This window comes from Ranitomeya variabilis, chromosome 6, assembly GCF_051348905.1.
Source record: "Ranitomeya variabilis isolate aRanVar5 chromosome 6, aRanVar5.hap1, whole genome shotgun sequence".
Lineage (NCBI taxonomy): Eukaryota > Metazoa > Chordata > Amphibia > Anura > Dendrobatidae > Ranitomeya > Ranitomeya variabilis.
In genome coordinates this window covers 536,562,863-536,589,899 of record NC_135237.1, presented here as the reverse complement: position 1 = coordinate 536,589,899, position 27,037 = coordinate 536,562,863, and the positions used below count along the sequence as shown (strand labels likewise).

General features: G+C 44.6%; 1 protein-coding gene across 2 annotated transcripts in view; it reads left to right on the top strand.

The window, feature by feature from the left end:
* SAMD12 (sterile alpha motif domain containing 12) overlaps positions 1-27,037 on the top strand; it is a 632,284-nt gene that overhangs the window by 500,772 nt on the left and 104,475 nt on the right. The window contains exon 5 of one of the 2 annotated variants that reach the window (XM_077271132.1): positions 8,527-8,611. The exons of the other annotated variant lie outside the window; for it this stretch is intronic. Coding sequence (XP_077127247.1) covers positions 8,527-8,561 — 35 coding nt within the window. The 3' untranslated portion in view covers positions 8,562-8,611. Of the gene's footprint in view, positions 1-8,526; positions 8,612-27,037 lie in introns of those variants that run through there. 2 annotated transcript variants of the gene reach the window in all.

The following is a 27,037-nucleotide window of genomic DNA, read 5'->3' as shown; positions in this document are numbered from 1 at the left end:
CTCAGAGAGGGCCACCCAGACCAGGATCTCTACCCGGGGGACTGTGACTGTGACTTATTGCAAAGACTGTGCCGCGCCACTTGCCGCCAAAATCCGCCATTACAGCGCTGAGGAGAGCGCAGGAGAAGAAGAGGGGCGTGGAGTGGGCGTAGACAAGCTGGAGCGCGCGAAAGACAATGGCCGCCCAGTCTAAATACTTCTGCACCGTGAGGACGTGTCCGTCAGCAGCCGAGATCCGCCTTTTGATTCTCAATGGTGGGCGGAGACAGAGAAAACGAAACCGCCCACGAAGGAGAGAGCGGGAAAAGGATCAGGACACGACCCACGTGGAGGACGCCATGGCCAGCAGCTCGGAACCCGAATGTGGGGTTGAAACAGAAGTCTCCCCCAACTACCCGGACGAGCACCGCAGCCAATTCTCCACGGACAGCGCTGATCTCTTGCAGGCTGAGATGGGGGACTTGATCCACCAGCTCCTTCAGCTGAACGTGAAGGCCCAGGCTCCGCACCAGGTAGCGCCGGAAGGAAGTCCTCTGGCATCGGATCCTGTACCAGTACCGGAGTTGCTGCTGAGGCCCTCGCCGACACCGCCAGTGGAACCCGCCGTGGAGGAGGAGCCTGCATTGGCCGATGAGTTCGCCGACCCTGTCCCGCTGGCAGAGGGTTTGCTAGTAGGCCCCGTTGCGGCACCCCCTCCCCCTGGGACCCATAGACTCCAGCGCCTGTTACCATGGGAGGAGACAACGGGTATGGAGCACCTCCTGAAAGCCCCAATTCTGCCAACTACCCTGCTGTGTGAAGCCCATGCAGAGCGCACGGTATGCCGCTGGGTGAACTCAGGGTCCAACCTCATGGGGTTCCCCGGGGTGAAGACACGGGAAGGGGAGATGGTGCAGGCCCTGAGCTGGGAGGAATACCAGACCCAGCTGGAACGGCAGTGGGAGGAAAAGGAAGAGGCGTACCAGGCCGGGCTGGAGGCCCACCATCAAAAAGACCTGGCGGTCAAGGACCGGGCCCGCAAGGACCCCGCCGCTCACCAGGCCCCGCGCAGGCAGGGCACCATCACCACTTTCAAGCTCCGCGGAGGCTGGGGCTTCATTAAAGAGCCGGGTCTGTATGCGGAGGTGTTTGTCAACTGAAGGGATGTGGAGTCTCATCTCAGAGAGGGCCACCCAGACCAGGATCTCTACCCGGGGGACTGTGACTGTGACTTATTGCAAAGACTGTGCCGCGCCACTTGCCGCCAAAATCCGCCATTACAGCGCTGAGGAGAGCGCAGGAGAAGAAGAGGGGCGTGGAGTGGGCGTAGACAAGCTGGAGCGCGCGAAAGACAATGGCCGCCCAGTCTAAATACTTCTGCACCATGAGGACGTGTCCGTCAGCAGCCGAGATCCGCCTTTTGATTCTCAATGGTGGGCGGAGACAGAGAAAACGAAACCGCCCACGAAGGAGAGAGCGGGAAAAGGATCAGGACACGACCCACGTGGAGGACGCCATGGCCAGCAGCTCGGAACCCGAATGTGGGGTTGAAACAGAAGTCTCCCCCAACTACCCGGACGAGCACCGCAGCCAATTCTCCACGGACAGCGCTGATCTCTTGCAGGCTGAGATGGGGGACTTGATCCACCAGCTCCTTCAGCTGAACGTGAAGGCCCAGGCTCCGCACCAGATAGCGCCGGAAGGAAGTCCTCTGGCATCGGATCCTGTACCAGTACCGGAGTTGCTGCTGAGGCCCTCGCCGACACCGCCAGTGGAACCCGCCACGGAGGAGGAGCCTGCATTGGCCGATGAGTTCGCCGACCCTGTCCCGCTGGCAGAGGGTTTGCTAGTAGGCCCCGTTGCGGCACCCCCTCCCCCTGGGACCCATAGACTCCAGCGCCTGTTACCATGGGAGGAGACAACGGGTATGGAGCACCTCCTGAAAGCCCCAATTCTGCCAACTACCCTGCTGTGTGAAGCCCATGCAGAGCGCACGGTATGCCGCTGGGTGAACCCAGGGTCCAACCTCATGGGGTTCCCCGGGGTGAAGACATGGGAAGGGGAGATGGTGCAGGCCCTGAGCTGGGAGGAATACCAGACCCAGCTGGAACGGCAGTGGGAGGAAAAGGAAGAGGCGTACCAGGCCGGGCTGGAGGCCCACCATCAAAAAGACCTGGCGGTCAAGGACCGGGCCCGCAAGGACCCCGCCGCTCACCAGGCCCCGCGCAGGCAGGGCACCATCACCACTTTCAAGCTCCGCGGAGGCTGGGGCTTCATTAAAGAGCCGGGTCTGTATGCGGAGGTGTTTGTCAACTGAAGGGATGTGGAGTCTCATCTCAGAGAGGGCCACCCAGACCAGGATCTCTACCCGGGGGACGAAGTTAGTTACACCAGGCACTTTGGGGAAAAGGGGTGGTTTGCCCTGAATGTCCACAAGAGGCAGAACCCTGTGACACCCCCGATTAAGGTGCCAGTGAAGCTGACCCCTGTAGCAAAGGTGCCCCCTTGTGGTCAGCCCATGATCATCACCAGGACCACCGAGGTCACCCCAACGTGCATTATGGTCAAGACCACGACATGCAGAAAGGACAAGAAGCGAGGTATATTGTGCTGAGTGAGAAACGAGATCAACGCGACAAGGAGAATACCAGTAGGAGTCGTGCTGGAAGACGAGGCAACATCCTATTGAGGCGCATAACCGGTGGCCGGAACGCCGAGGAAGTATAGAGCTCCAGGCCAAACTTCAAACCTACGGCAGGACAGTCAGCTATAGGCGGGCTGTCTCACACAATTGACCCAGGAAGACACAAGGGGGGTAACAACAGGAGTGGGGCGACGCTAGAGTCCCAGAAGAGCTCCGAGCCTCCCCGTCATACGGGTGCGTCCTAACCGTAAGATCAGGGGGACGTAGAAGAAGAAGAACATCAGAATCGAGTTGTGAGGGAACACGAGAAACAGACACAACAGTTGTGGGGACTATCCCGTAAGCACAGCAGGGGAGGACCACAACACACAAGCGCAGGAAGGTAGGCACAGATTTCCACCTGCAAAGGGAACTCTGGAGGTGCCATCGGACCGGCCGGACTTGCGCAGCCCGGTTAACCGTATTCCGGACTGAGGACTCAGAAGCCTTCAGTAAAGAGGTAAAGAGACTGCAACCTGGTGTCCTCGTTATTGACCGCGACCGGCACTACACCGCACCATAACATCAGCACCATACCACCATCATTCATTGTGCGCCCCTCAGCAGGGTCACGGACCGGGTCTAGCCACCGTGACAACCCCAGAGCAGAGACTCAGAGGCCCGGTACCGGGTACCCCTCGGCCCTGCGGCAGTGGGGGCGCTACATCAGTATCCCTGGTGGTGTAGGGCAATACGGGTTTAATCTCAGCATCCCTGATAGCAGGGCCATATTATAGGAAGGTCACATCTACCAAATCAATCCTAATCCGTCCTATCCTTGTGATGTTAGCATCCCTGGTGGTCTAGAGCATTAAACAGTTAATATGAGCATTAACTTAATTCTGCCCACCTGCTAACAGATATAGAAAATTAAGAGGTGAGTGGCAGCACCGCTGGTAGTCTAATGCAATAATGGGTTAATATTTATTTTATTCACTTATATAGCACCATGATATTCACATGTATCATCATCACTGTCCCCATTGGGGCTCACAATCTAGGTTCCCTATCAGGATGTCTTTTGAGGGTGGAAGAAAACCAGAGAACACCCACGCAAACACAAGGAGAACATACAGACTTCTTGCAGATGTTGTCCTTGGTGGGCCTTGAACCCAGGACCCCAGCGCTGCAAAGCAACAGTGCTAGCCACTGAGCCACCACGTACAGCATGTATCCTGTTAGAGGGCTGGATTTGTGGGAGGTCACGTCTACCAACCTTAATCTGTCCTAACCCAGTGATGTAGAGCAATAAATGCCAGCATTATTTGTGGCGGTGCTGATTATAGGGAAGTCAACGTATCAGAAAACACCGTGTGCACAGTCACACTGTGGTGCATAGACTAGGTTCCCAAACCGTTAGTATCAACCAAAAAAGAAGTCTAGCACTCAACTTCAGTAAACGTAAATGACGTTTTATTTTGTAGCACTCGAAACGTTTCAGTCCTAACATGGACTTTCATCAGTCACGTGCCAATGTGGGCCTGTGGGGCTAGGCAAAAAATAAGGAGATGGAGGCAATATGCCAAGATATAGCAGAGGAACCCTATACGGCACGAATAGGGAGAATGGTAACCGCTTAGTAGTGGTATTTAAGGTCATGGATGACAATATCACGGGTGGAATGTAGCACCTGTAGGCGGAGGTAGTGCCGATGAGAGGGAGAGGGGTGCTTCCTTCAGACGCGGTATCCGCGTCTGAAGGAAGCACCCCTCTCCCTCTCATCGGCACTACCTCCGCCTACAGGTGCTACATTCCACCCGTGATATTGTCATCCATGACCTTAAATACCACTACTAAGCGGTTACCATTCTCCCTATTCGTGCCGTATAGGGTTCCTCTGCTATATCTTGGCATATTGCCTCCATCTCCTTATTTTTTGCCTAGCCCCACAGGCCCACATTGGCACGTGACTGATGAAAGTCCATGTTAGGACTGAAACGTTTCGAGTGCTACAAAATAAAACGTCATTTACGTTTACTGAAGTTGAGTGCTAGACTTCTTTTTTGGCTGATTATAGGGAAGGCTCTTCCAACAGCCTTAAAGGGATGTCCATTACCCCAAGTGAATGGACAAATGGTCGCTCTTGCTCACTGCTGCTCCATTCATTCGTATGGAACTGCTATCTCTGGCCGTTCACATGATCAAACCTCTCTAAAATTCACATGGAGATCTTCAGAATTCTGGTTCTCGAGATCGGTGGGTGTCCCAGCGGTCGGATCTCCAGTGATTGGCCAGTTATCCCCTAATAAAGAGAAAGGTAATTACTTCCAAACTTGAGAAAACCCTTTAAAGTCAGAATCCCTGGTGGCAGAGCTGGAATAGAGAGAAGGTTCATTTATGAAATGTTAGGTGACATAGAGAAGTAAGGGGCGAGAATCTGCACCCCTGGTGTTATTGGGAGGGCATGGCTGCCAACCTCAATCCAGCCTAACTGTGTGATGGAAAATCGTAAGAGGCAACATCCCTGGTGGTCTAAGACAATAATGGGTATGTCACCATTGAACTGTTCAAAATTTATCTAAAAACACATGGTATTGATGGGTCTAATTAATCTAACAATTAATGAAGTATAAATGAAGACTGAAATGTTTCATTCAATGAGCATGAATGCAATCGATAACTCGGCATTCAGCGTCCCGTGACCGGATGTTGCGGTAATGATCACGCCTCCATTTATGTACCCCAAAATCTATTGCTCATTTTGAATATTTTGGGGGAGGGGTGTAGCCGTCCGCTCAGAGTTTGAGCCAATATTTAAAATGATTAAATCTCCAGTGGAAATAACTTGTAACACTTCAGGGGATCAATATTCTGATGTTGCACATGTGATGTGTCAGAGCCGTCAGGTGGTTACAGAATCCATGCTGTGTGTGACCCCGGATCCCGCTGATCTATCTGCACACATGATGGGTAAAATCCACACTCAGCTGCTTCTGGGGTAAAGCGTCAGATTAATTGCAAAGGTGAAAGCCACAGAAATAATGAGAAAAGGTGTCAATTTCTGCATATTGTTTCCCTTCATTAGCACTGATCATGCGGCTTCTATACTGTACATCCATGTAGAATGTGATGTCTGCAGATATCCATCACTTCTACTGACTGTAAGTACAGACTGCTGAGTACGAAGGTAGAGACTACAGCTTATAATAGATGATAGATAGATAGATAGATAGATAGATAGATAGATAGATAGATAGATAGATAATAGATATATAATAGATTATATTACATAGATGATAGATAGATATAGATAGATAGATAATAGATAGATAGAAGATAGATAGATACTAGATAGATAATAGATAGATGATAGATAGATACTAGATAGATAATAGATAGATGATAGATAGATAGATGATAGATAGATAGATAGATAGATAATAAATAATAGAGATAGATAGATAGATAGATAATAGATGATTGATAGATAGATAATAGATAGCTCAATAGATAGATAATAGATAGATAGATAAATAGATAATAGATAGATGATAGATAATAGATAGATGATAGATAATAGATAGATAGATAAATAGATAATAGATAGATGATAGATAATAGATAGATGATAGATAATAGATAGATAGATATAAGATAGATAATAGATAGATGATAGATAGATGATAGATAGATAGATAGATAGAAGATAGATAGATAAAAGATAGATAATAGATAGATAGATAATAGATAGATAGATAGATAGATAGAAACATGAGACAGATATAGATATTTGATGAATGGATTTTCTGAGATCGGGGCACAATCTATAAATCAGTTTTGTGTCCGGCCTGATGGATTTGCTGCCACAAACAATAGTGACATCTTGACAGGAAGATTTCTGCAGGATTATTTTCCACCTCTGTCTAGAAAACAGGATCTCGCTCCCGGCACATACTGTACACTAAATGCATCCATAGACGTCCATTCACCTGACGGACCCCAAAATACTGCATGGAGCGGTGCAGCAGACTGTCCTGTGCTACACCGCCGCATCCAGTAATGAAACTTATACGGCCACGTTTCCATTGTTTACCGTGGAGTCCTATGGGTGATGGGCTCCGCGCTATGCCATTCATCACCCATCACGGATCCCCCACGCATCAATGCTCCACAGATATCGAGACAAGGCCGACTCTCTGGCTTTCTCCTCTCTTTTGGCCACGCGTGACCTCTTTTCGATAAGGACACGGAAGGCGCAGAATGATTTCATCGTCATCAGTAGTTTATTCAAATCAGAAGATTGTTCCGCTGCCAACCCGAGCAACAAACTGTGATAATTTGCTGAAAATGAGAAACATAACAGCACTTACATGTAATTATTATGATAAATGCGTCTGTTGCCAGAGGAAGAATAGGAGGATCTTGGCACCGGACTCTTAATCTAAATCTGCACAGAAAATTATAAATGAAGCTGATATTCTCCAGACTGAGTGATTTTCAGATGTGAGAACTGTAAAAAAAAAAAAGACATAAAAAAATCAATATAGTTTTTTTCTAAAGTTTAGAAGGTTTTTAACTTCTAAGACAGATGTAGCTGTAAATTTCATACTGTATATACGTCAATTAAAATGCAACACCAAGAAGGAAAAGTCATGGAAATTACTGGATGGATAGATCTATAACTGATGTGGAAATGCCATTAGTGTTAGTGTGAGTGGCCGTCCCAGAGGTGGAAGCCCCGCCGCCAAAAAGCAGTAAGGCCTCGAATGCTTATCCAGCAAAACCAGTTGGTTTCCAAGCCTTGCCTAAAATATAGGAAGGGCACAAGAGAGGGGCTTGTACTACTTTGGAGATCCGATTCCCCATCCCCATACACATGCACACTTGACATGGCCGAGCACGCATGTATTTTACGTGGATAGAGGGAGTAATTTGCTGCTAAATAAATCTAGTAGTGACTTATCTCCTGGAAAAAACAAGGATCAAGCGTTAAAACTCATGTTTGGCCAACTTTTCTCTAAGGTGTATGAAGACCTGTCGATATTCTAGATACGTTGTGTATGGCTGCAGGTGATCTCATCATGTTTGATCACACATAGATTATCTTATTTTTTGCTGTTTCAACATAGTTTACAACGCACGTCCTGTTTTAAGGAGGACCTGTTTCATGTTTAAATTTTGTTTTTTTAATTAAATACCTTATAAAAATTCATGAGCTCCCCTGATTCTGTCGCTCTTTTCCGTTTTGTTTTTCGTCGCTCCGTTGCAGAGATATTAACATTTGTTTGTTCTGGAGCGCAGTATGTGGAATCTCTACTTGTAGTTCGATTGTTCATTTCTTCAGAGTGGTGCGCTTCCACTTCTTCCACCCAGACTCTTAACAAACACAACTCAGCAGCTGATCTAGCAGTCTAAGACATTACTGAGCTGCGATTGGCAGCATCTGGGAGGGAGGGGTCAAAGTTTATGCCCCCAGAGAAGACTTTGAAGAAATGAACAGTTGCACTTTAAGCAGAGATTTCACATGCTACACTCTGAAAAGAACAAATGTGAATATCTCTGCAATGGAGTAACCTAGCACAAAACGGAAAAAGGCTGCGCAATCTGCGGAGCTTCCTTTTCAAAACTGGTCTGAGTCAATTTATCCAATCTTCTCTTTTTGTTATGCTTACTTGTTACTGTAGCAGAGTAGCTATTACGGGTCTGAAGGTGGCAGTTGCTCTTGTGCCTTTTAAGAAGACACCTGTATTATAAATGGTACACTGTAGGTGGGGGACGCTGTTGCAGGTTTTGCACTGGGGATTGGTTGATTTACAATATACTTTTCAAATCTGTTTTAAAAATATCTCTATTTGTTGTTTTTTCGCCTTTTTTTAGTTTTTAAAGAATAATGCCCCACATTAATATAATCTTCTGTTTGACAGCTCACCTCTCAGTGTCCGCTGTGCTAGTTTCCTGAGCATCCAAGACCTGAGCAGGCGCAGACAATACTGGTGTTGCCGAGGAGGAGGCCGGTGGATATGTTTTGTCAGCCTGTCTAGTATGGAAAAATTATAAATAAAGATCTCAATCCTTTTAAATTTATTGTTGTTATTTAAGATGACAATGACAGGCAGTGAGCGCATGCACCTCACATGGTCACCATATGACAGCATTACATCTAATAAGCTGAGCTATAAGTTGGCCGGTGAATGGTCACTAGAGACGTGCGCAGTTCAGTCATCTGTTTATCATCAGTTCTCGATGAGGCTGCTGGATTGTGCCAGGATATGCTTCACTTGCGAGATGTGTAACATAGGAACAAATCCTGTTCTATCCGTGCCGTGATGACAGCGTACAAGTCAGTGCTACCCTTCCCCTCCATACATACTGTACATAACCTCCGCACAGACCATGTAAAATTCCAGCCAGCTGACGTCACTCCGAAGTGTTGGCCTCAGTTCATTTCCCACTTTGTATCTTATTGTTTTTGTAAGTGGGAAATATAGGAATTCTGAGGTCCGATAATGAATAAACTGACGCCAGGGCACATCATTTTCTAATCTTTAGTATATTCTTATGTCATGTGAGCACACTCGCTGTAAAGGAGAATTGATTTATACCTTTGTTGTAGAAAATTAATTTCCCATTTTTTTTCTTTTAAATCCTTTGCACAATTTTTTTACAGTTCTCCTAATTCTCGCCCCTCTTTTTCAGCCCACTGTTCCTGGGCACCAGTGATTGCTTGACAGGTCACTCCCCCAGTGATTTCTTGACAGATCAGTCTCCCAGTGATTGTTTCACAGATCACTCTCCCAGTGATTTCTTGACAGGTCACTCTGCCAGTGTTTTCTTGACAGGTAACCCTTCCAGTGATTTCTTGACAGGTCACTCTCCCAGTGATTGCTTGACAGCTCACTATCCCAGTGATTGCTTGACAGGTCACTCTACCAGTGATTTCTTGTCAGGTCACCCTGTGATTTCTTGAGAGGTCACTCTTCCAGTGATTTCTTGACAGGTCACTGTCCCAGTGATTGTTTGACAGGTCACTCTCCCAGTGAATGCTTGACAGGTCACTATCCCAGTGATTGTTTGACAGGTCACTCTCCCAGTGATTGCTTGACAGGTCACTATCCCAGTGATTGCTTGACAGGTCACTCTCCCAGTGATTTCTTGACAGGTCACTATCCCAGTGATTTCTTGAGAGGTCACTCTTCCAGTGATTTCTTGACAGGTCACTGTCCCAGTGATTTCTTGACAGCTCACTCTCCCAGTGATTGCTTGACAGGTCACTCTCCCAGTGATTGCTTGACAGGTCACTATCCCAGAGATTGTTTGACAGGTCACTCTCCCAGTGATTGTTTGACAGGTCACTCTCCCAGTGATTGCTTGACAGGTCAATATCCCAGTTATTGTTTGACAGGTCACTCTCCCAGTGATTGCTTGACAGGTCACTCTCCCAGTGATTGTTTGACAGGTCACTCTCCCAGTGATTGCTTGACAGGTCAATATCCCAGTTATTGTTTGACAGGTCACTCTCCCAGTGATTGCTTGACAGGTCACTCTACTAGTGATTGTTTGACAGGTCACTCTCCCAGTGATTGCTTGACAGGTCACTCTCCCAGTGATTTCTTGACAGGTCACTCTCCCAGTGATTGCTTGACAGGTCATTCTCCAAGTGATTGCTTGACAGGTCACTATTATGATCTGGTGGCCTAAGAGCAGCATGGGACATACTCTGGAGAAGGTGGTACCTGTACTGACCACAGACCCTGAACCTAACACCGCAACTAGAAGTAGTCGTGGAATGTACCTAGCGCTCCCTAGACATCTCGACACAGCCGGAGGACTAATTACCCCTAGAGATAGAAAAGGGAAAACTATCTTGCCTCAGAGAAAATCCACAAAGAACAGGCAGCCCCCCACAAATATTGACTGTGAGAGGAGAGGGAAAAAACATACACAGACTGAAATGAGAATTTAGCAAAGGAGGCCACTTCTAGCTAAATAGAAAGGATAGGACAGAGTACTATGCGGTCAGTATAAAAACACTAGAAAATATCCACCACAGAAAATACAAAATCTCCACAGCTAACTAAAGATATGGAGGGTATATCTGCATCTCCAGAGATACCAGCTTGGCTAAACAAATCCTTATACAGACCAAGCTGGACAAGACAAAAACATGGAAAATAACTGAACAATAAGACCACAGCATGTGGACAGCAAAATCAAGGCCAGAACTTATCTTTGTTGAAAAGAACTGCAAAGCAGAAGAGACCAGGCTCCAGGAACAATTGACAACTGGCACTGACTAAAGGGTGAAGCAAGACTAAATAGCCCTGTCCAAATTGCAAAAAGTGAAAACACCTGATAAATGCTGTGATTCAGAGACAGCAGCGCTACCACTTACAACCACCGGAGGGAGCCCAAGAGCAGAATTCACAACAGGTCACTCTCCCAGTGATTGCTTGACAGGTCACTCTCCCAGTGATTGCTTGACAGGTCACTCTCCCAGTGATTGCTTGACAGGTCACTCTCCCAGTGATTGCTTGACAGGTCACTCTTGCCTGAGAGACCTGCCTCCGCCACCCGAGAAGTCGCACAGACCCCGTCATGCCATGGGGTGGCACATGCGCAGATCTATAATCCGACTCTTGCAACATCATCCCGACCTTACTCCACATTCGGCACCTGCACAAGATTTCGAATGGAGGTGACGGGTCTTTGAGGCAAGCGTACCCTGTCAGTCAATGACCAAAAGCCAGTGACAGGCAGAAAAAAAAGAGGTAGGAGAGCTATAAATGCAGTGCCAGCCTCAATGCACTTGTGGCTTATTAGCATAAAAATTGTGCTAGGGATTTCTAAAAAATGGGAAATCGTTTGTCTGCAACAAAATAATAAATGTAATCTCTTTTTGTGACTTTGCTTAGATGTCATTAGTTAGGGGGAGAAAAACCTGCAGACAAGTTCCCATTAAAGTTCTGTAAATTGCTTGGTGCGGCCTCAATGGATTGGACTTGATTTTCCTGCAAATCCCACAGGTGATCAATGGGATTGAGATCTAGAAAGTTTGGCAACAAGTCGTCACCTTTATCTCTGTCATAATACTGACAAGATTCCTGAAAAGTATCTGCAATGTGGCAAAAGGTATTATCTTACCGAGCGTTAGTCATTAGGAAATAATGCCGCCAGGAAGGGTGGTCCGTATCACATACACATGACTGCCAGGATCCAAAGTTTTCCACCAAATGTTGTCCTGAGCAGGGGTGTAACGATGAATGCAACCGTGCCCATGCGGGAGTTGGCCTGCCAATGCCACTGCCTATTTCACCTGGATGTGCATTCGAGAAGGTGTCCTGGATAGGGACATTATTTAAGGAAGGGGCTCAGGATGGGGGACATTATGCCAGTAAGGGGCCTGGGATAGTAGACATTATGCCAGTATGGGGGACATAATACCAATAAGGGGCCCAGATTGCAGGACATTACACCATGATGGCTGACATTATTACATGAAGGGGCCCATGATGGGAGATATTATTTCAGGATGGGGGACATTATTACAGGATGGGGGACATTCTTACAGGGGGGCAGACATGTATGTCTGTAAAGGATCTAGAACACTAGAAGGGCCCATACATTTGTCTAACATACAATTGGGGGTCCAGGTCCAAATTTTGCACTGCTACCTATCAGACTCTACTTACGACACTGACCCTGAGCATCACACTGCCTCCACCGCACTCATTTTTTTTCTCCATAGTGCCATCTCTTCCCCAGGTACGTTACTCACATCATCCAGCTGTCAACATGATGTAAAAGAAATTGTGACTTTTCATAATAAATGTGAAGGGTTTTCCCTAATATCTGCACAGGAAACTATTAACCGCTCTCAGCTAGGGAAGCTTAGCTGCGGTCTACAGCATTTTTAAGCAAAGTAGACTACTCTATCTCACTGTACGAATCACTGCGCACTGTGTCCGTCCATGCTCCGAATGCAAGAGGAAGCGAGGAAGCCAGGAACTTAGAAATTCACAAAGCTGAGCGTCAGCTACTTATTAAAGGGAATCTGTCAGCAGGTTTTTGGTGTGTAATAAGAGAATAGCATAATATTTAGGCTGAGACCCCGATTCCAGCGGTGTTTCACTTACTAAGCTGCTTGCTGTAGTTTTGATAGAATCCCTGTCTCCTCTGCTGTAGATGAAGCAGTAGTCAGAATGCTGAGCTGTGTATAACCCCGCCCCCACCACTCTGTGTACATTGTGCTAGCTGCCAATCAGTGGTGGGGGCGGGGTTACACAGATTAGCCTGACTATCCTGCACATGAGACTAAAGGTACCTTCACACTAACGATAACGACAGCGATCCGTGACGTTGCAGCGTCCTGGATAGCGATATCGTTGTGTTTGACACGCAGCAGCGATCTGGATCCTGCTGTGATATCGCTGGTCGTTGCTGAAAGTTCAGAACTTTATTTGGTCGTCAGATCGGCGTGTATCGTCGTGTTTGACAGCAAAAGCAACAATGCCAGCGATGTTTTACAATAATAGTAACCCGATGTTTACCCTGGTTACCATCGTAAAAGTAAAAAAAAAAAAAACACTACATACTCACCCTCTGATGTCTGTCACGTCCCCCGGCGTCCGCGCTGCTGCTCAGAGCTTCCTGCACTGAATGTGTCAGTACCGGCCGGAAAGCAGAGCACAGCGGTGACGTCACCGCTCTGCTGTTAGGGCCGGCGATTACACAGTGCAGGGAAGCGGACGCCGGGGGATGCGAATGTAAGTATGTAGTGTTTGTTTTTTTACATTTACACTGGTAACCAGGGTAAACATCGGGTTACTAAGCGCGGCCCTGCGCTTAGTAACCCGATGTTTACCCTGGTTACCCGGGGACTTCGGCATCGTTGGTCGCTGGAGAGCTGTCTGTGTGACAGCTCTCCAGCGACCACATAGCGACGCTGCAGCGATCAGCATCGTTGTCGATATCGCTGCAGCGTCGCTTAGTGTGAAGGTACCTTTAGTCCTGCAGCGATAATCTCCTGCTGATAAAACACTGATAGCATGGAAACCACAACACACAGTCTAGTAAGTGACACATTACTGGAATCAGGCTCACTTGCCCTACATTATACTCCTCTCAGTTAAAATAACAAAAGACAGCTGACAGATTCCCTTTAAAAAAGTGGTGAGGGCGATAGAAAAGAGGCATAATATGCAAATTGCCTCTTCTGAGAAAAAGAGGACTTAAACTCTACAGCGCCACCTATTGGAAGTAGCGATCCTACAAGTCACAATCAACCATTTAACGAGTCGTGCAATGTGACTTAGGATAAAAGCCAAATCAGTATCTCAATTCGCAGACACGGTGTTTCGGGCTGTTGACCCTCGTCAGTGCGAAGCAGGAGAACTGATTTGGCTAGGTGAGAGGCTCTGGAAAAGAGGCACAAATTCAAGCGCGGTCTCCATAAAAATATGCAATTTTCTTAATGCCAGAATAGGCGCATTTAACCCTTCAGAAGTGTCCCTCGATGCATACAATTTGCACCACTAATAGGTACAAATCATATGGAGGGTACACTAACCAAAAGTTTTCATTTTTCTTTCAGAAATCAATAGTATACATGAAAATAAGCAATTTGGTAATATATTTTATGAGACAAATCTGCTTCTTTCTCCTTCCGGACTGACCTTTCATTCTCAATATTCTCAATTATATATATAGATTATAAATAACAGGCAGAAGCTGTCGTCAGTGAATACAGACTTTACCATTACTGCGATAGAAGATGAGAGTTGCTGCTCATAAAATTCTATGGATGACTCTTCAGGAGAACTTGCAGCAGAATGTCTGTGTTTGCCTAGCTCCTCCTCTCCCCTCCATAGACTATTATGAGCAGCAGCTGTTAACTTCGATCAGTCCAGGAGGGAAAGCGAGAATATCTCTCTTTTAAGATATGTTACAAAGTTTCTTATTTTCACATGTACTATTGATTTATAAAGTAAAATATAATGACGGTTACTCTTTAAGGATTATTTTTACATTTTGGTAGAGACAATACTGATCTTTGGACGCCCTGGGAAACCTTTTCTAGCTACGTGTAGACAGCTTACCTATCCTGGCCTCTGTCCCGATCTGCCTTGGTCTTCTCGTCTCTCTGCTCCCAATATGACCATGACAGATAAGCATGAACCCAAACTGGTCTGTCAAGACTCGGTGGTATAATCAGCCATGCATCCTACTGGGAATTCTTTATTTGTAAGGTATTGAAAAGTAGAACATCGGTATGTGGGATCTCGAGAAAACTGTTGATTGAGGCCTTCAAAGAACAATGAGGTGCGATGATGTGTGAGACCCCTTCTTACCGTATACCGCTGGTATATACAACATGGACCTTCTGCAGGAGATCCGAGCCATGCATTGTACTTGAGATCGTGTTTGAGATTTCGTATGAGAACGTCTACGAGCCTACTTGACTTTACGTCTAGATACTACACTAGTAGAGCGTTAAACCTTCGTTAATCAGCATTGTTTCCTCTGTCGTAAGCCGACATTCTTATGTTATGAAACCCATAAGGCTTCAAAGACCGGAGATTGAAGGCTTCCATCTGTTCATCAGAGGTTGCTCATGTTGGTACAAGTCAAATATTAATCCACACGGTGTAATCTACTTATGGAAATATGGAAATATGTGAGTTACAGTAATAATGCACCAGGAACTTTCATGGAGGGGAATGTCATAATAAAGGGGCTTGGTCTGAAACTTGTATAGGGGGTCAAAGTATATTTATAGGGTCTGAAATTAATTTGAGGGTCTGGTATGAGATAAGAAATCTGAATATACAGTACAGACAAAAAGTTTGGACACACCTTCTCATTTAAAGATTTTTCTGTATTTTCATGACTACGAAAATTGTACATTCACACTGAAGGCATCAAAACTATGAATTAACACATGCGGAATTATATACTTAACAAAAAAGTGTGAAAGAACTGAAAATATGTCTTATATTCTAGGTTCTTCAAAGTAGCCACCGTATGAGGACTTGTTTTTTTTTGCGGGAGCAGTTGTACTTTTGAAAGACACCATTCATTTTGTCATGTGATGCACCGGAAAACTGGAAAAAAATTCCAAATGGGTTGAAATTGCAAAAAAAGTTTAATTCCACTAATAGTTTTTTTTTTTTTTTTTCATTTACCATGTTCACTATATCGTAAAGCTGACCTGGCAATATGATTCTGCAGGTCAGTACGAGTGAGCAGATACACAACATGTATAGTTTTTTTTCATTTAAGTGGTGAAAAAAGGTTCGAAAATCTGTAAAAAAAAAAATCCACTTGTCTCAATTTTCCAAGACCCGTAACATTTGCATTTTTTTGTCAAACTTTTTTTTTTAATTTTTTTTTTGTCATATTTTTAAAAACATTTTTACTGTATTTGTTAGTCCCCTTAGGGGACTTAAAGCTGTGTTGTCTGATCACTTGCGTGTTACATAGCAGTGCATGAGTACTGCTGTGTATAGAGAAAATCATGATCTCCTATGAACGCCAGCTAAATGCTGGCTTTCACATGAATATTGTAATGACAGGCATACGGGTCTTCAGCAGACCCGTAGTTGTTATGACTAACCATCGACGCCCCATGATCATGTCACGGAAGCGTCAATGAGAGCGTGGAATGACCCTCCACAAGGCGCGTCAGAGATTGACAGTGGAATTTTACAGGTTAACAGCCGAAGGTAGAGCTCCGCTCCATCCACAGCTGTTGGAGGCACATGATGGCTAGATAAATCAGCGATCATGTGCCAGGAACAATGTGGGCTCAGCATATGAGCTCACATCAAAGTCAGGGTGCCGAAATATGACATACCAGTACATCATATGTCGGTAAGGGGTTAAGGCAAATCAAATTCCCAAAATAAATTGGGTTCACCAGACCCAGAATCTTTTGAACACCTAAATCCAGCAAAATGGTTGAGATTGGATATTATTTTGCTCGATTCAATAGGGAAGGGGGTGGGGACATTGCTAACTAGACAAAACAGTAGACACCAAGATGTTGGGCGTTGAAGGCTCCAGAGATGCCCCATTGGAGCGAGGTTGTGTGGTGGAACAGGTGATGGCTGAATGGGTATAATTTTTTAGCATTTTATATACATATGTTGATTATATTCTGGGGCCTGGAGAGACTTTCAAGTATAACATAACATTCTATTTGCGTTGAGAATCAAATTTTCCTGGCCAAATTCGAGCAAACTGCAGGATTTGAATTTTTCTTTGATCTCTTTGGTTCTTCTGAAGAAGCTGGAATACTTCAAAACATGTAGAGGATAAACCACACTGATTCTACACTCGCGTGATTTTGACTCCTTGATTGGAGTCATTCACTATTTCCAAACTACCCATACAATTTGAATTTCATCAGATTTGCTCATCACTAGCGCCAACCCAGGTATGACTGCAGTATTACTCCATGCAATATGGCTCTTTGAAGTGCTAAATACTCTGCCTTGCCACCATCTCTCATTGCGAACTGTGTCGTTGCCTCGTCTACTGGATTCCAGACAACAAGCGCCGGCATTGCAATACTTCATCTGTGCTAAAGTCATGTTTTATGGTTCTCAGCGCCGTTTTCTAATAATACTCTTTTTCTCAGCAGGGTGCGCTTGATAAATAGACCATGAAATGCATTAAAATTCTATTTCACAGTTGAAGTTTGATGGAGGTTATTTGCCATTTGTAATATTGTACTAATATTGTATCTCACGCCACTGTCGCTCGCGCCATTCCAAGCGTTTCTACATGCATGTGTTCTTATTTTCATGACCAGTCAATGTCATTTACTCCCATCTCTGATCTGTTGTGGTATATAGGGATGGACCAAGCCAAACGTTAAAGATCGGGGCACATACCAAACACCTACTGTACGTGCATGGACCCCAAACACGGACTTCTCCAGGAAGTCCTTGTTACTATTCGGGTTCGAAAGCGTAGTAAGCTTGTTGAAAGGCTGCAGTGCAGTCAATCAACAAGCTTTACTGTGTGGGCACTTCTAGCTCAATCACAAAAAAAGAGGTGAGGTCTCGTCTATTTTTGATAACCAGCGCAGGCTAAACCTACAAATGCGGGCTGTATCCCCCAGCTGTGAGCTTTATCTTGGCTGGTTATCAAAAAATAGAGGGGTCCCCCCACCATTTTTGATAGCTGCTCATACAGACAGCTGGGGGATGATATTCTCAGACTGGGAAGAGACCATGGATATTGGCCCTCTCATGCCTAAAAATAGCAACCCGCAGCCACCCCATAAAAGGATCATCTATAAGATGGGCCAATTCTAATGCTTTGCCATGCTTTTCCCACTTGCCCTGGCGAGGTAGCAAGTGGGGTAATAGTTGTCGGGTTGGTTTCAGCTGTTTTATGGTCGCTGACATCAATCTCATGGGTTAGTAATGGACAGGCATCGATAAAACACCCCCATTACTAAACCCATAGTCAGATGTTAATAAAGACAGAGACAGAGTTGAGTCATTTAATAGGAACAAACAAACAGAATCCTTTATTTTATATAAAAGCTGACATCAACCCCAATACTATTACTCCACTTGTCACTGCACCAAGACAAGTGGGAAGAGTCGGGCAAAGCACCAGAATTGTCACATTTAATAAATGTGCCTTTTCTAGGGTGGCTGCGGGTTGATATCCATAGTACCTTCCAAGTCTGAGAATACTAGTCCCCAGCTGTCTGCTTTAGCTTAGCTGGTTGTCAAAAATGGGAGGACCCCATGCCATTTTTAAAATTATCTATTTAAATAATTAAAATAACAGCATCGGGACCCTTCTATTTTTGATAACCAGTCAAGATATCTTTGACAGCTGAGGGCCGAAGCCTGCAGCTGTCAGCTTTACCAGTACTGGCTATCATGAATAGAGAGGTCCTGGGATGGGACCTCTGCATGTGGGATGTAGGAACTCTGCACGTCTTGTAAGTATTATTTTTAGGAGATGTTATGCATTTTATGCACTGCTTTGGTCAGGAATTCACCCACATAGTTGTTTTTTATGAATTTTTCACAAAATGCTACATTTTGTTGAAAATTTGCATAACCTGTCATGAATCCCCAATGGCTAGGGATAGCACAGGATAAGCAAAGTATACAAAATATCGGACGAGCTCTAGGGTGATGGAACCTGGGCTAACCGCTGCCCTAAGCCTGACAAACGCAACTAGAGATAGCCAGGGAGCGTGCCTACGTTGGTTCTAGACGCCACGCACCAGCCTAAGAGCTAACTAGTACTGCAGAGAAAACAAAGACCTCACTTGCCTCCAGAGGAATTAACCCCAAAGGTATAGTTGCCCCCCACATGTATTGACGGTGAAATGAGAGGAAGGCACACACATAGAGATGATATATATAGCTTTAGCAAATAGAGGCCCGCTGAAAACTAGAAAGCAGAATGACACAAAAGGGGACTGAGCGGTCAGCAAAAAACCCTAATCAAAAAAAACCATCCTGAGATTACAAGAACCCATGTGCCAACTCATGGCACATGGGGCGAACCTCAGTCCACTAGAGCAACCAGCTAACAAAGAGACATTCTAAGCAAGCTGGACAAAAAAAAAACCAAACGACTGAAAATCAGCACTTAGCTTATCCTGAAAGATCTGGGAGCAGGTAGGCAGGAACCAAACAGAGCACATCTGAACACATTGATAGCCGGCAAGGGAAATGACAGAAAGGCCAGGTAAAATAGGAAACACCCAGCCTCTGATGGACAGATGGAAACCAAAGGCCGCAACCCACCAAAGTCACCCAGTACCAGCAGTAACCACCAGAGGGAGCCCGCAAACAGAATCCACAACAATAACCACAACTATCAATTTAAAGTTCTGATTGTCGTTTTTCCACGGTGTGTAGTTGTATACTCTCACATATATGGGTATGATGATTTACTTTGAAAACTATTTATAAAAATACTTTTTATGTTATAATTAAGGTTTTGTGCTCAACCTAGCTTCCAAGTATTTCTGATGCAGAATTTCAAATTGCATGCATAAGCATAGAGCTAAAGGGTAATTGCTGCCGCCCCGGAGAAGTAGTGTAGCAGTTAGAAGATTAGGAGATCCCTGTGGAGAGGTGAGAAACCATTTACAGTCTCAAGGAATGCAGAGAAAACAGGCTATAAACAAGAGGAAAGCACTCACAGAGAAAATAAATGCAGGATAGAAGCTGTGCTGATATGAATTAATGAAGACACCATTTATATATACGGACCTCACATCCAGCCTATATTACTGAGACGGACACTTCCACAAGAAAAATCTGAAATGTGGATCAGGCTGCAAAGTGCATATCGGGGTGTATGAAAATGGATGAATGAATGAAGATCCGCCGGTCACTTGTGGACACAGACAGAAAAAGGCTCCTGTGCAAGAACAATATATGGGCCCTTTGCAGTGCAATAGCTCATTATAATGCACAATTCCACCAGCTTTGGAGGTGGAAATGGGCCCCCTTTACCCTTGGACCCCTGTGCGGCTGCAGAGGTGACACCAATGATATGTTTGCCCCTGATCCCAGTCTACCTGGTTATCTTGCCATCTATGTCCTCTGGCAGGGGTTCAAAGAGACGCAGCATGGTTATGGAGTTTCACTCTTCTTTCTTTTTTACTCCGCTTTCACTTGAATGCTTCAGCTCTGCTGTAACTTGCCAACAAATCCTTTCTGCTGCGGCCACTTCCTCCTCTGCACCTCGGACTCCATTTACGCCCTGACTGTTGTAAGGCTCACCTGGTGAAGTGGATGAGTCCAGGTGGGCACATGGACCCTTGGCATTGATGCAGCAAGCAGGAAGGCACAAGGGAAACAAGGACTTAGCAATCCCAGCAATCTCAGGATGGATGAAGTGGAGCCTAGCAAGGATATAAGTATGCACAGAAGGTGGAACACGCCAAACAAAAATCTGGAGTCTCGATCCCAAGTGGGCCTGAAATAGGCCTAGGGAGATGATGTCATTGATCCACTCTGGGCAACTTTCAAAACCCGATGTGGAGCACAACAGGGAGCAGTGAACCCAGGGGAAGGAAGCGGAGCCGGGATACCCAGGACAGGTGCAGGTGTAACAACTACAGTATATGTGGGATCAGTATGCCAACCACTCACGCCAACTACTATACTTTGCCCTTTTTCCCAAGCTGTCCCCAGAACTCTTCTTGAACTCTCGGGTATCTCTATAACGGGAAATTAGGAGCCTACTGCATATTCTCCTTAGTGGCAGCAAGCGAATGAATTAGCCAAAATTATCAATCTACAAACAACATGGGATTACAAATTTAACATTTTGTGTTTGAATGTTTTAGGCTACGTTCACATTTGCGGTCAGCGCCGCAGCGTCGGGCGCCGCAGCGGCGCCGCATGCGTCATGCGCCCCTATATTTAACATGGGGGCGCATGGACATGCGTTGTGCTGCGTTTTGCGCCGCATGGCCGCAAGCGTTGGACGCAAGAAACGCTTCAAGTTGCATTTTTTTTGCGTCCGACTTTCGGTCAAAAAGGACGCATGCGGCGCAAAACGCAGCGTTTTAGCGTGCGTTTTGCCGCGTTTTTGTTTGCGTTGTGCGCTGCGGCGCCGACGCTGCGGCGCACAACGCAAATGTGAACGTAGCCTTACATTAAGGCCCATAGTACAATTCCATCAGGATTCGTTGTGGGCGAGATTTTCTGATTCTTAGCCTAGTAGAAAGGAAATGCTTGACACTCTCAGTCTGTGGGAGGGCAATTAGACTGGAAGATCCGCTGGGGGTAGACCAAAAACGCCTGAGGATAATTCACTCATTCAGAACTGCAGAATATGTTCGTTCTATAAGTGAGAGATAGTGAATGCTCCATTCATCAACGTCGCACGTTTGGTATTCAGACCACCCCATTGACGAGATTTCCCAATCCATGTCAGTCTGTCTTGTCTAACGTCTGCCAGGTTCGCCCTCGCATCCTTTTTTCTCCGTTACCTACAGCCATCTGTGCCGTGCATGTCTATACATTCCCTTTTTATAAATATGGTTTGTATTAGGGTTAATAAATTATGAAGTTCTCATTGGAAACATCTCCTCTCTTGAAATCAGCTTTTCTGACATGTAACTAATAATGTTTTCAGTAAAGCTTCGGGGCATGTGTTCCAGTCACTGCGCACTCACTCTCTGCTCTGCACAATTAATTTCTTCCTTCTTTCCACCCAGGGCGGCAATACTCTTAATTTTGTTGGGGGAGAAGGATTTGATATTGCCAATTTCTTTGTGAAAATGGAAGAAAAATGTAGTGAGGCCAAGAATGATTGAAAGAACATGTTCTTATTGCTTTAAACCTATATAACTTTAAGCCGTGATCTTTCTACAGTGTTGAATGTATGCTATCTCTGCACTCGCATATTATATTATATCTTATATTTTGCCAAGTGATTGTTCACCCCTGAATCTAATTGGGTCCAAAATTCTGTGCTGCTAGTATTTTAATCTAGTACTGAAAGTTCATTTTTTTATTTGTTTTTTCTGATATGGGGCTCCAGAATTGAAGAGTAAAGTTTTGGCTACCGGCGGTCACCACTAGAGGGAACCTAGGAGTTGTCTGCATACTGTTTATACATTGACTTCAATAATAAAACTGTATCCCCTTAGTGACTGTGACTGAGCCAATTTTAATCTTCATGACCAGGCCAAATTTTTGAGATCACTTCATATAGTAATAATTTTGGAACGCTTCAACATATCCCAGTGATTCTAATATTTTTTCGTGACGCATTTTACTTCATGTTAGTGGTAAATTGCGGTCGATATGTTTTGTGTTCATTTTTTTTTATATTTTGGTGAAAATTTTGAAAAATTCATACTTTTTAAATTTTCAATTTTTAAATCCTTAGTCATGCTATACAAAATAGTTAATAAACAACATTTCCCATAGGTCTACTTAACATCTGCATATTTTTTCTATTGTAATTTTATTTTGTTAGGATGCTAGAAAGGGTTTAAAGTTTAGCAGAAATTTTTCATATTTTTCCAAGAAGTTTAGAAAACTTGTTTCTTTAGGCACCTATTCAGACTTAGATGGACTTTGCGGGACCTATATGTTGAAATACTCCCGAAGAGTAATACTATTTTAAAAACTGCTCCTTTGCAAATACTTCAAAACTGTTGTCAGGAAATGTTTAACCTTTCAGGTGCTGCACAGAAATTAATGCAAAGTTGAAGGAAAAACAAATTTTAATTTTTCTTCTAAAATGTTGCTTTAGCACCATTTTTTTCACTTTTACATGGAATAGTATAAGAATATGGACCCCACAATATATTACCTAGTTTTATCTGAGTTCGTTGATACCCCACATGTGGTTAGAAACCTCTTTTTGCACAAATGGAACGACTCAGAAGGGAAGGAGCGCCATTTGAATTTTGGAACACAAATTTGGCTGTAAGAGATTGCAGACACCATGTTGTATTTTCCCTAGCCGCCATGGCGCCCAAACAGCAAAGACCCTATGTAAGTGACCCCATTTTGGAAACTACATTCCTCATGGATTTTAGCAGGTATTACACAGAATTTGATAAAAATTAAATTGTCATATTGAAAACGTTTATAATTTTTTCATGAAAATGTTGTTTTAGCTCCAAATTTTTCACTTTTGTAAGAGGTAATGTAAGAGTGATGGACTGTTCTGCTGCGTTACTTCCCCTGAACACAACAATCGCGCCATGTGCGCAGTGTCATGCGGTTATACATGTAATGCAAAGTGTTAGTGTACAATGTGAGCCGTGCACAGTGCAGGGTAAGTACAGGGTTAAACATGCAAGAGTATAAGTACTGCTCATATAGTAAGTGGCTTAGCAACCCGTATAGAACATAAGATAAGGACAACAGGTTTAGTCTATAGGATAGGATATATTAATGTATAGAACTAGCCCAGTGGGAGGGAACTAGTGTTAGTGGAAAGCAGACACTTCCTGGTAGTGACTCAGATAGGGAAGTACAGTGATAATGTCAAATTCGAGAACAGTGGGCTGCTAGGGCCAGCATGTACCAGTCGTTTGGAGCAGTGGGAACCCCTCCTGGAATCCTGAGTGAATGCTCCTATCACGTCCGAAGCCCAAGATCTGGCATAGGGGCTGCTCGGCACATTGTGTCCTCTGATGTACAGTGGACGATGGTCAGACGGAAGGTAGTGGATCCGGGTGCACTGCTGAAGTGGACAGGAAATCCTGAGGCTGTCGGAGTCAGTGGACTTAAGGATAGTCCAGAGTGAACGAGTGGCAGGGCTGAAGAAGTGTTGTGCTAAGGAAATGAGGAATACGAAGTGTTGCGGCCTATCCCACATGTTACAACTTGATGAACTTGACCAGTAAATGTTTGTTGTAATGAACTTGGTGTCCCCTGAATTGTGTGCGGTGGCTCTTGAAGATGAAGGCTTGGAGACAGTGGAGGCCTGTGGCCTACAAATGAGTGTGATGCACCCCACACCTGACAGCACTCTGGGAATGGGACACTGTTTTGATGTAAAATGCCAGCGCGAAACTTGACAGCGGCTTGGTTATGATGACTACTGCTCTTGGCAACTTTACATTAACATGAAAAAGAACACAATATGTTACCCATTTTCTTCTGAGTGTGGCGATACCTCACATGTAGTCAAAAAGTTCTGCTGGAACACACGGCAGGGTTCGGAAGGGAAGTAGAGACATTTGGTATTTGGAATGTAAATTTGGCTGGAATAGACTGCAGACACCTTGACTCATTTGCAGAGCCCCTGAGGTGCCAAAACAGCAGAAACCACCACAAGTGACACCATTTTGGAAACTAGACCCATCAAAGAATTGTTCTAGAGGTGTTTTGAGCTTGTTGAACCTGTAGGTGCTTCACAGAACATTTTAAAATGTGGGCGTGAAAACAAAAATTACGTTTTTTTCCACTAAAATGTTGTTTTAGTCCCAAATTTGTGATTTTCACAATGGATAATAGGAGAAAACAGACCTTATAATTTGTGCTGCAATTTCTTATGACATCCGATATGTGGTCAAAAAACTGCTGTTTGGGCATAAGGCAGGGCTCGTAAAGGAAAGACCGCTATTTGATTCTTGGAACGTATGTATGACCGAATAGATTGTGAATGCTATGTCACATTTGCAGAGTCCTTGACATGCCAAAACAGCAGAAACCCCCCACAAGTCACCCCATTTTGGAAACTAGTTCCCTCAAGGAATTCATCTATTGGTGTACTAAGCATTTTTGACCTACAGGTCACGTAATTTTTGTATTTGCTGCAAATTTGTCAGTTACTCAAGGGTTAATAAGTGAAACTAGACCCCACAATTTATTGCACAATTTCTCCTGAACCCAGGGCTGCACCATATGTTGTCAGAAATTACTGCTAGGTCACACATCAGGGCTGAGAAGGAAGGAGCGCTCTTTGGTTTTGGGGCACATATTTGAATATTTTGTGGGTGACATTTGAGGGGATACATAACATTTTTTGATTGATTTCAGTATAAGGCTGGGATCGCATTCTTGTGTTCTATGCTGAGCACTTACTTCGGAATTTCCGTGTAAATTCCACAAAACTTTGATTTAGACGAAACTCCCAATGGAACCACCCACTATAATGAGGAAGATGGAGACACTTTGGCGTCCATTTGGCATCTGCTCTGGTGGTAGCCTTATTTTAAGGCATGCACAGATCTATGGTCGCCCACACTTGTGCGGCAAAAAGATGCCTATAATGGTGGGGCACTGCCGGAACAGAGACCAGTCCAAAGTGACTCTATCTGCCTCATAAGTGAGGGGCTCTGTTGGGGGTTTCTTCTGAATTGCATGTTTTGTGATTTACATGGAAACACTAATGCAAGAGCTCAGCGGGGAGCGAAGGATAAATGTGAGCCGAGCCTTGTTCCGATTTTTGGGAGGTAGAATGAACAAAGGGACAGCAGTACAAGAATAGTTATTATTGTCCTGCAGTTCACTGTGTGGTATAAATGATTAGATGACTTTATTCCTTGGGTCGGTGCGATTACAGCGATACCAGATACATATTTTGTCGCCATATTCTGACAGCTGTAACTGTTTTACTGTCTGGCAAGCAGAGCAGTACGAAGGCTGATATTTTGTGCGACGCGTTGGAGATTTCTTTTTGTACCATTTTGACGCACATATCGCTGTTTGATTGCTTTTAAATCATACTTTTCAGGTGCACAATGCACAAAAACCATCAATTCCGTTATTGTTTTTATTTTTTATTCTTGCGCGGTTTACAGTACGGTAAAAGTGATAGGACCGATTTATTCTTCAGTTCAGTACTATTACAGCGATACCAGATATATATTTGTTTATGCTTTGCTACTTTTACATACTCAAAAACAATATTTTAATTAATTTGTTTTTACATTGTCCTAATAATTTTTGTTATTTTTTTTACTGAATTAACCATATTGGGGCTTGATTTTTGTGGTACAGTTTGGTATTTTAATTTGTACCATCACTTTTTAATTGTTCCTTCTTCAATTTTTCATCAGATGACCCCAGTGCACCTTTGCATCAATTCGCAACTGCGATTACGATCAAGAGGGGCTGATCCTGCCAAAGGGGATCTTTTAACCCTCTTTCAACCACTTGGATACCGCTGTCGGGATTGACAGCAGTGTTTAAAGGTTTAATTGACTCCAATTTGTTGGAAAACTGGCCAAATCTGATGTCAGAGGATGTCAGCTGTCATGTATAGCTGTCACCCACAGAAATTACGCCTGCTGGGTGGCACTTATAAGGCAATTTAATGACCGCCAATAAAAGGAGCTTCAGCCATTGTTAAGGGGGTATGCAATAGGTCTTACATTCCCTCTAGTGATAGCTACAGGAAAATATTGAATATAGAGATGTTATCAGTCATTGTACAGGAGGAGGAGGTGAGCTGTGACATCACCTATTGTGAATGGTGGATCTAGTGTTATCTACTGTATATAGAGGTGTTATCAGTCATTGTACAGGAGGAGGGGGAGGTGAGCTGTGACATCATCCATTGTGAATGGTAGATCCTGTGTTATCTACTGTATATAGAGGTTTTATCAGTCATTGTACAGGAGGAGGAGGTGAGCTGTGACATCACCTATTGTGAATGGTGGGTCCTGTGTTATCTACTGTATATAGAGGTGTTATCAGTCATTGTACAGGAGGAGGAGGTGAGCTGTGACATCACCTATTGTGAATGGTGGATCCTGTGTTATCTACTGTATATAGAGGTGTTATCAGTAACTGTACAGGAGGAGGAGGTGAGCTGTGTGTCACGGGGAGACTAGGTGAGCTAGAGCTAATAACCCGGGCCACTGCAATTTCCCTCAGACTAGGGAAATCCTGACTGACCCTCTACCTGGAGTTTACACTGATGGTGTGCATGTCCAGGCCTCGACCCTCGCCCTGTCTCCTGTTT